The 14,322-nt window shown below is 38.7% G+C and overlaps 1 protein-coding gene across 3 annotated transcripts in view; it reads right to left on the minus strand.

Annotated features, from left to right (window-relative positions):
- Positions 1-14,322, minus strand: part of SATB2 (SATB homeobox 2) — a 190,775-nt gene that overhangs the window by 35,552 nt on the left and 140,901 nt on the right. For all 3 annotated transcript variants that reach the window (XM_077745765.1, XM_077745764.1, XM_077745766.1), the window contains one exon: positions 1,630-1,827. In XM_077745765.1, the coding sequence (XP_077601891.1) occupies positions 1,630-1,827 (198 nt within the window). The remainder of the gene's footprint in view (positions 1-1,629; positions 1,828-14,322) is intronic.

The raw sequence follows: 14,322 nt of genomic DNA on the forward strand, positions 1-14,322 counted from the left end.
GAAAAGGTTGGTGAACTTATATGGGTTCCCTCTTTAATTTTAATTTCTACTAAATCTCAAACTCTAAAAACCATGTTTTGTGTGACTTAGCATGTTTGTCTAATTATCGATAGGAAGGTGCCCTGGTACCTGGACAAGACCTCTGGGAGGAAAGGACAAGACAGGGGAAGGGGCAAGTGGGTCCTGAAGGGTATGCCCTGGGGCTCACCTCCATGGAAGGAGCTGCCCCTAGCAGAAGTCTAATGCCAGGACAGCAGGCTCCCCGACTTAGCTCTGTACTCTTGTCTTAAAATTTTTTTTAATGTTTATTTATTTTTGAGAGAGACAGAGACAGAGCACAAGCAAGGGAGAGGCAGAGAGGGAGGGAGACAAAGAATCCAAAGAAGGCTCCAGGCTCCAGGCTCTGAGCTGTCAGCACCAGAGCCTGATGCTCTTATCACCCACCTGCTCTGAGTTCACTGTGATCATATTGAGAATGCTTCTAGGTGCTTCTAGCGGTACGATGTCATGAGTCTAATCATTTGGGCAATTCACTCTGTGACTTTGGAAAATGACCAATGACAGCATGAAAGCACTGACTGAGATGTCAGTATTTGGATGATTGGTGATATAATGAACCCGTTGACTTCTGGCTTCTCCCCCAGGCATGTGAGATTGGATTGAGGTGAAAGGAGTTAAGGAGACCTCAGGGTAGAGCATTTTGCCAAATCCTTGACCACCTCTCCTTTGATATCTTGATCAAGAAATATACTCCTTGCTTCCTTCATTCTCCTCATCTTCTCTTCCATTCCATACACACATGCATGCATTCCTGCTTTCTTCTTGCTACACAAAAGGAGGTTCAGACAGAAACCCTGCAGGGTCCTCTTTGGCGGTAGTTGGCACTGGCGATATTGGACTTCAGGACAAATCTCAAAACTCACCAAAAAATTTCTGGGCAAAACTCAGAAGTGGACAAACCTTGGGATATTAACCTAGTTAATATTTCTTCCTAAAAGTTACTGGTTTTAGAATATAGCAAGACTTGGTAGCTAAACTCAATTGCTTTTAGAAAAAAATAGTATTTCTCTCAAAGAGAGCAAATACTAACCAAACAAAACATGCAACCCAAATGAACACAGATTTCTAACAGAGAGGAAACCAAAAACAGCACTCATCAAAAAATATTAAGAACCTATCAAAATTTCTCAAAGATTCAGTTGAGTTCAATGGCATTTTCTAGCTCATGTGGATGTATTTCTTTTCCTCAGCCTAATCAACCGTTCCTTGAGGGATTTCAGATTAATTTATTAGCTACTTCAGATTTTTTTCTTTAAAAAATAAGTAAACTGATGGAAACTATGAACTCTGTTTCCTGATTGGGAGATTGAATTCTCCACGTGTGCCCTGGTTTCACAGTCGCACACATAAAACACACCCAGGAAAGCACTTCCTCTTGATTCAACTCCTCACTCATTTTCCCCCCGTGTGAGCATGTGCACACACACACACACTGTGCCCACTGTGAGAACAGGATGCCCTGTCCTTAGGGACATGGCAGGAGACACCTTCCGATGGGAGGTGGTGTGACCCTTGACACTGTTGGCATCAACAGCCTCTCTCAGTTTGGAGGGGGAAGGGGGCGCTGACCTGCACTGGCTCGGGGGGAAGCTGGACCACATGCTGCATGCGCTCGCTGTGGTGATGCCTCGACTCTTCCTCATAGATCACATCCCTCTCGTGCTGGGGAAGGTTCAGGAAGCGACGGATGGTACACAGGTTCTCCCAGAGGGTGCGGTTCTCTGGGCTGGGGTTTTCCTTCCAGCGGAGCAGTTCGCACAGCCAGCCCTAGACGGAGAGAAGGTCACTTGAGTTAATGTGTAGGCTGCAGAGCTGCAGAGGATAGCCTGACTGAGGTCACAGTCTGACAACTCTGAAAAACCAACCAATGACCACACAGGTGGTTACACCAATGGCCATGAATCTTCATTCTTCTTAATGTTCTTATCACTCTTCCTACTGAATATATTTTCAACAAATTTATGGTTCCTTTGTAAAAGATACTCAAGCAAGATTACAGTGATCTGATTCTCCAAAAATAAAAAAATTCATTCATGTTGGTCAGCTACAATTTTTAAAAACTGTCTACTTGGATCCCATTCTAAGAAAAGCTTGAAAATGAACAAATATGTATTGACATAGTGAATTCTAAAGAAGGAGAAATGTCAAAGTGTAAATAGCACTGAATTCTCTAGGAAGGAAATGGTCTTAGAATTATAACTCCTCAAAATAAAAACAACAACCTTAGCAAGAATGAAAAAGTTGTGTGTGTTCTCAATCTCTGAATGCCTTGGGCCCTAGACCCAGTTAACCATCACCATCCTGCCACAGCCACACCTGCAGGAAGGTAGGCAGTTGGCCGGGTCACACCTGCAAATGTGCTCCCAATTCTGGCATCCGGATGTTCTCTCACTTGAAACTGCACGAGAAAGAAAATGTAATGCAAATAATGATGGATTATATGAAAATAATACAGAGGATGCTGTCAACATCGCTCACTGACTCATGTCAAAATATTTTACCCAGTAGCTTTCTAACCCATCACTTCCAAGCTACATCGCTAATTTTAAAAACAAGAATTGTCCCACATCATGCCTCTTGCATAAGAGTAAGAATTTTTCTGAAAAGGTGCATAAAGAAACACAAATGACTTTGTAAAAATGAAATCCCAAATCCCAACAAATTCTATATCATAACTTGTAAGCCAATGAAAGTCCCTGACATGCATTATAAAAACCCCATATAATATCGTAAGCTGTTGTTTGTCTAACTCTCCACTGTGTCTTCTGCCTTTACCCAAAAAGAGGCAAGATTTGATTATCTCCGCTGCATCAGCCAAGACAGCAACACCAGCTGTTCTCATTGTGCAGCCTCTTCCTCGCGGCCTCCATGTTAATAACCTGATCATTCCATTTTCTCCTTCAACTGCCGGCTGCAGCACCGCGAAGAGACAAAAACCCAGGCCCATCTGCAGCAGCTGTAGGCACTGAACTGTGAAGCCACTGGGGATTTATAAACTAATCTGTAACACAACACTGCCTTGTTTTTACAAGTGAGAGGCCACATTTGCGCAGACCTGATCTTTTCTTGCAATAAACTGGGAGCTGGGGAGAGTTAGAGGGTTAGGAAGAATGAAAACAAGATACCAAATCATTTGCTTGGAAATGTTTTTCCAAGTATTTTCATAGATTTCTTTCAAGTCAATTGAGAGACAGGTAAATGCTGATTTTCAAGGTGCAATGTATATGAAAATTGAAGACAATTACATTTTTATCTCTATCAGGAAATAAATTATATTTTTAAAAAATCTCCTAGTCCCAAAGTGTTTCCTCAAGGGCTTCTTTGTACAAAGGAAAGAATTCTTGAAATGGAAAATAAATCATCTGTGGAAAACTGAGCTATTTCTCTATCTCTATACAGATCTGAATAAGTCTCCAACCGAACTCTTTCAAATGTTTCAAACAGGTATGTTTAACATCTCCCAGGGGAGGCTATAGCATAGAGACCAATCATTTAAGAGAAAATAAAAACAAAAACCTACATCTGTTAAAAGATGAAGTTCTGAGATACCCAGACCTTAAGGAGGACACAGCACCTGCTGTTCAGCTTGAGGAGTGAACTGCATTGTGGGAAGCTGCAGCTTGAAAGGAGACAGGTGACAGCTGAGTGGTATCTCCACTTATGATACTCGGAATGTCTCGCACAACATTCATTGCCACATTTGATTTATATGCGCTGTTATAATCTGCACTCATTACAATCACTTAGAACAAACTACAGGCCTCGTTATGGACTGTGTGCTGTCTGCCATCAGTCTTTAAGAAGTGTGGTGCTCAATTTGCCCACTGACATGCAAGGTCCTGACCTTGAAGCTATTAGGGAGCAGATTAGACACAAGTGTGATCATGTGTGCAGGCATAAGCAAACCAAATTAATTTCTGGCACAGGGATGTAGCCAACAAGACCCTGTTCTTAGGGAACCAGAGAACTTCCTCAAATCCCTGATGGAGCTGAGCTAAAAGCATGTTTAAGGGAAACTGGTTTTGAAGATGAAGCACATTCATGGTATTTAGAGGGTTATTAATCTAGTTTCCCCACAAAGTGTTTGCTTGGCTGATCAGATTAAGGGATGGAGCCTTCCACAGTGCACCCCCACCACAGCAGGCCCCAAGAAATCTGTGATACTTCACAGCCTTGGACATATTGCACCATGTGTACCCAGCTGCTTCAATAATTAGCTTATGAATGTATCAGCTGGTTCTGTGATTTTTATAAATAATAACTAACCTACAGAGCAGAAAGATTGTCAAGAGCCTTACAGTAGCACAAAATTGCAAGGTGCTCCTAACTCTGACTTGCTCTTCCACTGAACGCCAATATCCCCTACTAGTAGGGCTCCTGTAATGCCATTTATAAATATTTATTTCGCATTTGAAATGGCAATCTATGTTTGTCAGTTTTCTTCATGGAAGCCACAATTTACTTTCTTTTTGCTCTGGTTCATCGCTCATTCCACGTATTTGTAGACTTACCTTCCGGAAATCTATTCTCCCACCCCACTTCCCATCTCACCCTCCATCTTTTTATTCACATGATCCTTCCACCAGCCCATTTGGGATGCTTATCTCTGTTTTCTCAATGGGGGACTCTTATTAGCTTGTTTGGTGGCTAATGAATGTGTGAGAAAGTGCCATGTTGCTGCATGAACACACATGTATGAAACTGTGAGTGAACCCACCACAGAAGAGATAAAGAGTCCCCACATTGGGATTTTTTTTTTCATTTATATAATTTTTGCATGCCATCCAAGAAAGTTTTGCAGTATCAGGGAAAAAAAAGTGTAAATGTCAAATAAAACAGTGACAGATGACAGTATTCTCTATTGAATAGCACTGTTTCTGTCGTGCATGTTCAATGGGAACTCATGAATTATTAATAAACAAATCTCCTTTTTCTGTTAAAAATCTCAAGTAGGTTTTTTGTTGTTGTTCCCTGTGTGTTGTGTGGAGAATTCCAGGAGAATTATTTTCATTTCAGAAATGCTGATGCAGAAGTTTATCTGATTTTCAGTCTTGGTCAGCTCTGTAAGCAGGCACCATACCATAGGGTATATAGCTATCTGTAATTTCTCTTTTAGTCTGGCTGTAAATTCTGACCAAAGGTTAGCTGCGTATTCATATAGTCAGCTTAGCCTTTCTAGTATGGTAAAACTGTGGCTAAGTGAGTTACAGCTAGGAAGCTCAGAGAATTTTCAACTTGGAGCCCTGAGACCTAACTGCTAAATTCCTGGTCTGACATTAAATGATTGGGTTACCCTTGGGCAAGTGGTTATCCTTTTACAGCTTCTCGAAAAAACCAGAAAAGGAGGGGTTTACAAAAGATGGTCTCTAAGTTCTCTTTCCAGCTCCACATTCCATGGTCTGTTACCTTGTTATTTGTCAGAAATAGCAGATAATAATTAGCCATCGGGTTTAAAGTACAAAGAAACCACCTTGAGTGGGTGATTAAGGGCAACATCACCAGTGATAACATACGGACATCATGAACCCTGTGGTATGACGCATTCCAAAGGACACAACGCAGTATCTGCAGTAGTCTTGCCAAAAATGCATAACCTCAGTTGAATTATGACAAACCCAAATTGAGCGATGTTCAACAAAATAACATATCAGTATTCTTCAAAAGTGGCACTGTCATTAAAAAAAAAAAAAAAAGGAAAGGGGAGTGCCTGGGTAGCTCAGTCGGTTAAGCATCGAGTTCTTGGTTTTGGCTCAGGTCATGATCTCATAGGTCTGTGAGTTTGAGCCCTGCATTGGGTTCTGTGTGGACATCCAGGAGACTGCTTGGGATTCTATCTCCCTCTCTGCCCCTCCCTTGATCATGCTATACCTTTCTCTTGAAATTAATAAAAATAAACTTTAACAAAAAAAGGAAAAGAAAATGGAAAGACCAAGGAATGGCCACAGACTGCAGAAAACTTATGAGAAATAACTAAATGCAGTGTGGCCCCTAGATGGAATACTGGCACAGAAAATGGATATTAGTGGGAAAACTACGGAAATTAGAATAAACTTTTTAGGTTAGTTAGTAGTATTAAAACAATGTTAATTTCCTGGTTTTGATAACTATACTATGGTGATGTAAGAGGCTAACAATAGAGGAAGTTAAATGAGGGTTATATGGAAACTATACTATTTTGTAACATTTCTGTGACTCTAAAATTTATTAAAAACAAAAAATGTCAAAAAAACATAATGTAGAAAAATATACATGAAGCCTAAGTGTAATGATGCCAAGGAATTTATGATTAAAACTCTTTTACCTTCAAACTCTGAATTCAGAAAAGGAATAGAAGTTTAAAGTTCTCATCCTTGTAATCAATGGTTAAAGAGCTCTGAAGCATTCAATGCATAAGAGTAATATTTATAAACATCTCATTTTAGCCATCTAATCAGTCTCTTAACCAAATGTTTGCTTCAGTCAAAAAACCACTCTGACTACCCTTTGCAACTATGTAGGTGAGATGACACCCATACCAGTTAAGATATAGTTTGTTTATGATCCGTATGTTCTGGAAAAGTTGCCTGTCAATCTAAATTTGCAAAGCAAATCATGTTATAAATGTATTAGGAATCTTTACTACTTGAAGAAGTGTGCCATTATTTCTTTTTAAAAAATAAATAATCCCATAGTTTATTTTTTAGTGAATGAAAAGTTTTATTAAATATATACTTAAATGACACATCCCTATTTCCCAATTGAAAAAGCATTTTTTAAAAAGGCAACAATAAGAACCACTATTTGCTCCTGTTTTTCCTTCATGGTCTTGTATTCCTCATCAATTCCTCTATTGACTTTGTGCTCCAGCCATTGTAAATTACTTACAGACTCACAGAAGATGCTTGGTATTCTCATCTCCAGGCATGGACTATGGGGTATATACCTACCCATCTATGATTTCTCTTTGGTTTTAACCTAAGGTTGGCTGAATATTTGCACAGTTGGTTTAGCATTTTTAGTATGGTAGAACTGAGGCAAAGTGAATTGTAAGTGTCTGAGCACAGCTTATATTGCTCATGTTACTCCCTTGGCTGGAATGTACCATTTTCAACCTTCTGTCCCTCATGAGAAGATATATTCCAAGATTCAGGTGACATGGTATCACCTCATCTGTGAGAACTGTTTGCTCACTTCTAGATGACCCCAAAGCATTTTAACTATACTCTTCCACAATTTGATGATGATTATTATTATATTATTATATGTGTATTCCCATCAGAATGGTCAGCTTCTTGGGGTGCCTTGGTGGCTCAGTCAGTTAAGTGCCCAACTTCGGCTCAGGTCATGATCTCACGGTTCGTGAGTTCAAGCCCCACGTCAGGCTCTGTGCTGACGGCTCAGAGCCTGGAGCCTACTTCAGATTCTGTCTCCCTCTCTCTCTGCCCCTCCCCTGCTCATGCTCTGTCTCTCAAAAATAAATACATGTGAAGAAGAAAGAAGAAAGAAGGAAGAAGAAAGAAGGAAGAAGGAAGAAGGAAGAAGGAAGGAGAAGAAGAAGAAGAAGAAGAAGAAGAAGAAGAAGAAGAAGAAGAAGAAGAAGAAGAAGAAGGAGTCGTCAGCTTCTTGATGGGGGTAGAGGGAAAAAGTTGGTTTCTTACTCATTTTAGCATTCCCAGAGCAGTGTGATTCCTTACACATAAAAGATGCTTAATAAATGCTCATTAGATTGAACTGAAATTATCTGAGTGCATAGAAATTAGCCTACTGGCATGTTTTACAGCCTCAAATTCAAAGAGGTGTAGTTGAAAAGGGGCACTATTTCTCTGAAGGAACCCTGTATATGTTCTAAAGATTGTTCTTTCATCTCTAATACATGAATGCAATAAAGAAAATGGGATGACCCAATTTATATGTTAATATATTATATGTAATATATAAATGCAAACAGTGACAGGTCTCTCAGTACATTAATTCAGTTTGTAATCTTGTACTGAACATCCTCTACTATGTGCCATGCAATGTGCTGGTATGTTACATATATCATTTGATTTGATTACTTTTATTGAAAAGGTGAATTGAGATCACCAGCAAGGAAGTGAGTTTTCAGGCTATGAAGCTCAGGAAAAATATCACCATAGAGAATATGATATGTAAGGTGGATCTTGAAAGATAAAGATGGATTTCACCAGTTGGGGAGAGGAAGTGATCAGAAGCATATTCCAAGCAGAGATAACATTATCAGCAAATACAGGGATCTAGAAAATTATCACACCTCAGGAATCAGAAGCAACTTTGTAGGGCTACTGCAGTCTAGAAACAGAGGTGGGGTCAGATTATAAAGAATAACATGTAAAGAAATTTCCTCAATAGTATGGGCCATGGGAACTATAGAAAGCTTCTAAATGATATGATAAATAACTTTTCTTTCTTTTTTATTTAAAGTTTATTTTCAGAGAAAGAGAGAGTGAGTCTGAGTTGGAAAGGGGCAGAGAGAGAGAGAGAATCCCAAGCAGGCTCCACACTATCAGGGCAGAAACTGACATGGGGCTTGAACCCACAAAACCTGAGATCATGACCTGAGCCAAAACAAAGAGTAGGACACTCAACAGACTGAGCCACCTAGATGTCCCTTTTCTTTCTCTTTTCCTTTCTTTCCTTTTCTTCCTCCCTCATTCCTTCCTAACAAGTCCTTAGGAAAACATCTATGATAAAGTCAAAACACCACTTGTCCTAGCCTAGATCTTTTGTTTTTCAACAATAAAATTAAGATTCACAGTGACCTGGTAATGGTAAAGTAGATATTTCATATGTTTCACCCAATAGGAGTTTTCATTCTCACACATAAAAAAGTGACATATATCAAAAACACACTATATCAATAATTTTTTAAAAATCTGTTCTGGTTTTGACCATTTTCTTTTTTCTGTGTTGTTATTGTTGTTATTCACATGAGAAGTTTTTTTTTTACGGCTTTCCTGTATTAAAAACAAATCGGAAAGGCAGTATCTATTTTACTTATAGAAAATAAGACAGTAACAGAGTGACATTCTCCAAACTACATACCAAAAGCTGAGAATGTCCAAATAATTAGGAATGTCTTTCACAAAACAATAATATGATCAGTGTTTTGAGTCTGGACTCCAGTAGATATGTGTTTAAATCCCATAAGCTCCAAACTACCTTGAAGTGATGGGGGGAGGGGAAGCAAATGGGAAGAGCAGTGTTCCTGTCCGTGGTACTGAAATGTCACTGTGTACTTAGTGATTTTCCTACCCCAGGACACTGGTAATGACTCCAACTTTTCCCAAGTCCCATGTTTTTTCCTTTAAACAATTTAAGTTCTGTGTTGGTGACAACTTTCCTAGTTTTTACAATATTTCAATTACAATATTGTAATTTTACAAAATTACAATAAACCAGCATTTGCTTAGCAACAAACACAAGTTTTCAGCCTAGTCTGATCTACAAAGAGAGAAACAGTAAGTAACTGCTCCTGTTAAGTAAGGTTGTACTTGCCTTGAAGACAGGGCCTTGTCACAGTCATTATGTTGTAATGTGCCCTATGCACCTAACACAGAGCTGATAAGTGAATTCAGTCTACAAATAGTAAAACACCCCCTATCCCCCGTCTTTGCCCCTCTAGGAACTCCAATGAATGAATAAGTCAGCAAATGAACAGTTCTTCAGGAGAATGACTCAAAGCTTCTTGCACAGAAATGTAAAAGGCCATTTACTCACCCACATCCTCAATACAGAAAATGTCAGCATATGTAACCAAAAGGAAATGTTTTCTGAGTGTCTCAAAAGAAAATTCATATTATTAACCACAGACAGTCGCTTTCTAAATGGAAGCACATAAAGTCCCCAAACAAACTTTTGTAACTGTGAGAGGATTTCTCTTCAGCTGGTTGAGACTCTTCTGAAGTGTGAAATGAGCCAGATAATATTCAGCTCTTGTTTCTTAGTCACCAAATTCTCTTTTCATGAATCCAATAAGTGTCTATTAAAATAAATAAACCCCCTAATGATTCAAGATAACCTAATCAAGAAAACTGAAATGGATAAAAGGCTAACTGCAAGGGAGACTTGTCAAGGGCTTCAGTGACTCCCTGACGAGGAGGTCATCTAAACCCGAGAAAGGTTTGTACTTAGCATTTGGTTACAGTTCAAGGTTAATTATTTTATACCTTGAATGTGGTAACTAAAAATGATCTGCTTTTTTTGTATTTTTCAAAATTGTACACAGAGTTCTAAACTATTTTCATGGGGACCAATTTCCAGCTGTCTCTGGGCATGTCTCTCACATTTCTATGGATGTGTTTGTAAAGATTGAATCTGTAATTGAGAGTAATGAAAATTTTATTTCAAAACAACTCCTTAACTTCTGTTACAGAGGACTCAAGACAAGAGGGGATTTCATAAAATCTCCCTCCTTACCAAAGATAAATGGGATAAACACAGCTATATAATAATGTGGAGACATGGTATGATTTTGTATAAATATGTACACACATGCATACATAGGAATATGCATCTGAAAAAAGCCATCCATATTTGTCAAAAAATGAATGAACTTCTCCACTTAAATACTAGAAAGGTATTAATAGCAAAACATGCTAGGCTAAAACATCAAACAGAAAATAACCAAAATATTTCCAGTTCCTGATGTCAGGTCCAAATTCCACATACTTATGACATAATACTATATATTTTGCAGACTACTTAAAAACTTGTAAGTGTGGGGTGGGGGTGGAGGGGGGAACCCAGACCCTGAGGATACTGGGAATATGACTGTTTTTTAAAATATCAGAGCTGGGATCCGAGTGAGGCAAACAAACAACTAATGCACAAAATTTAGGGAGTGCAACTCTGAAAGTGTGTACCACCTTAACATTTATGCCCTAGGACCCAGCTTGCCTCACCCTGGTCTTGGCCCTGTGAAAGGAAGATGATTAAACTGTTTCTACAGCAAAGTGGTAGGAGCTCTTCATAGGCACAAACATTCTCCAACTATAAGAACCCTGATTTAACTCAATGCACTCTTTGTAAGAGGGCTGGGAGAATTTGGAGAAGTAGTTTTAATATGTCAACCTGATTTGCTTCACATGCAAGTTTCCAAAGGTGCCATGTCATGAACTGGAAAAATAATGTAACTCAAGCATTTCTGCAGTAGATAAAGATGTGCTTAAAACTTGTACAAAAACTTGAACTATGGGTAAATGTATCTGACTTTTAAGAACTGCCTATGAACTCCATGATTAATCTTCATTGATATCTAAATAAGAGCTCTCTTGAAAGCTACTGTTAGGGCATGAAACATTAACATAATTAATTATGGGGGTAGTAAAAAGAACCCCATTTCTCACTATAAGATTGATATAAAAACTGAAACCTTGAGGGAATTTCTGATGATAATCTCTCAGCAGAATGTAATCTTTTAACACTATGCTGAGGGGGAAAAAAAGGCAGAGAACGAAGGGCTCAATTTGATGCTTAAATGTCATTGTGTTGACTGGCTGCTTTAATCTGGCATTTGGGAATGTTGAGAAATCTAATTTCTTGACTGCTTGGCACAGTAACTTTTTTTCAAATGATAATTGTAGTGTAAATATATTAATTTTTTCCATTTGAATTTGGTGGATAGCCCTAAAACTGCAGTAAACATGCCCCAATTGACAAAAGTAGAAAGTGCTTCTTGATAGGCTGTTGATATGACCGCATTACTGAGAAACCAGCCTGGCAGGAAGGGGCAGCTACCCAGGAAGGCTACATTTTAGCCTGCATTACATGCTAAATAGGTGAGAGCAAAATCATTAGGAGTGAGACTGAGACCACCCACTCACATACCACTTCCTGTCACTTTTTATACCAGAGAGATGGGGCAGCCAGACATGTACTCCCAATCGCCTGGGCTATCCCAGTACCAGTAAAGCCATTCCCATAAAGGGAATGTAATAAGTTAAGATAAATGTCAAACATCTTTGTGAGCAAAGTAGCAAAACCTTGATCTTTGTGTAATATTTTTGAAAGACTAAGAAACTAATAATGAGATAAAAGGTAATATTTCATACTTTATAAATTTACCCTCCTACATGAAAAGCTGGGCTTAAAAAAAGAATTATAGTTTTAATTCATCTTACAATTATGTGTTGTACAGTATGATCTCAATTAGTTAAACATGCATGTGCACATCCATATACATATTATACATTAGAAAGAAAGATTCTAAAAATGTTAATAGTGGGGCACCTGGGTGGCTCAGTTGGTTAAGCGTCTTAAGTCAGTTTCAGCTCAGATCACGATCTCATGGTCTGTAAATTGGCCTCCAGTACACAATTCTGAAATCCTTTTCCCCATAGAAGCTGTGTTCTCCATGGTGATTGGGTTTCAGTATGTTCTACACTTCATGTACATTAGGATTAAGTAGATTTTGTGTACTGACCTTTATTCCTTCCTTATCACTTAGGAAGTAGATTTTGTGTACTGACCTTTATTCCTTCCTTATCACTTAGGAAGTAGATTTTGTGTACTGACCTTTATTCCTTCCTTATCACTTAGGAAAGCCCTGCATCGGGCTCCATGCTGACAGTATGGAGCCTGCTTGGGATTCTCTCTCCCTCGCTCTGCCCCGCCCCTGCTTGCTCTGTCTCTCTCTCAAAAAATAAATTAAAAAAATTAAAATGTTAATAACTATCCCTGCACTGTAGAATTACAGGTGATTCACGTTTTTACCTTTATAACTTTTCTTCACTTTCTAAATTTTCAAAAATAAGAATGCTATTACTTAAGTAATCATAAAATAGAAGTTTTTTCCTTAAAAAATCTATGTACAACTAAATTGTGCCTAGGCATTTTTAAGAGATGCAAAAACAAAGGTTAATGTTGTAGCCCAAGACTAAATGAAGAAAACATCTTAGCTTGATATAGTATCACATATACTGAATGTGATAAAAACTCTAACAGCAAAGAATAAAAGAAAACAAACCAAATAATATATCCATTGTTTTTCTTTATGTAGAGTCATCTATCTTTGCTTTGTTTCTGCTTTATTTTAAAAGGATATGTCAAAAAGAGCTGCATATTTTAAATCATTCAGTGTGTTAAGCAAATCAGACCATCTATAAGGAGAAATTTTATGATAGGGAAGCAAGTTCATAAAATCTGAGTTTGTAATCTACATCTAAAGCTAAGTACCATTCTATTTAGAAATATAATTTATTAAGTCAGTAGGAACATGGAATACATTTTGTTGGGTAGAAACATAAGTGATAAGGAAGGAATAAAGGTCAGTACACAAAATCTACTTAATCCTAATGTACATGAAGTGTAGAACATACTGAAACCCAATCACCATGGAGAACACAGCTTCTATGGGGAAAAGGATTTCAGAATTGTGTACTGGAGGCCAGAAACTCCTCTTCCACAGCTGAAGTGGGATCATGATTATGGCTCCCTCTCTGACTTCTTCATGCAGTAGGAATAAAAGACTCTTCTATCCCTGGTCCTAGTGTTAGCTTCTGTGGTTTGTGGAAGTGGGAAAGTGTGTGTGGTGGGAAGGGGATCTCCAGGGTCTTTAATCTTGGTGGAGATAAGGATATCCTATGTCATCTCACTAGACAGGCCCCTGGGTCTCTGTTTGTTCCCAGATGACTCTCTTTCTGCTACCCCAGCAGTCTCTGGGGTTGGCCCTTTCATTGCCACCACCTGAGATTTCACAACTAGGTTATCTATCTCTCCTTTTTTGCAGTGCCTCAGCGTCTCTCTGCTTTCCAAATATAGAAGGAGCCCTCCCCTCACCAAAAAAGAAAGGTAAGCAAACCCAGTGCCCTGTTAAAGGTTCTGTTCATTTGTTGTCTTTCATATTTTTAAATGGGGGCACAGAAGAAGAGAAATTAAAATAAGCCCCTTCCTGTCTTTCTACCTGTCTTTCTGTCTATTCTGACCCAAACATAGTAGGAAAAGGCAGTCACGTACGTAGTTGGGTCTTTGAGTATACAAATAAGAAAGACTCACTCTCCTTGCCAAAAAAATACACGAACTTTAGATCATCCTCAGTATTCAATGAGCTGAACTACTATAGACTATAAAAAGGAGAAAAGGTCAGCATATGAGAGAAACAGTGAATTTGTTTTCAGGGAAAGGAACAGTTGATGTCAAGGGAAAGAAATGTGGCTGAAGATGCTGGCACAGAGCACATGGCCAGCCCTGAAGGACTGCAGTGGGCTACTGTGTTTTCTCTCTCTGGATTCCCATTTCCCAGATCACGTGTAACAGGTGCAGTTG

This window comes from Crocuta crocuta, unplaced genomic scaffold (genome assembly GCF_008692635.1).
Source record: "Crocuta crocuta isolate KB4526 unplaced genomic scaffold, BGI_CrCroc_1.0 scaffold564, whole genome shotgun sequence".
NCBI classification, from domain to species: Eukaryota; Metazoa; Chordata; class Mammalia; order Carnivora; family Hyaenidae; genus Crocuta; species Crocuta crocuta.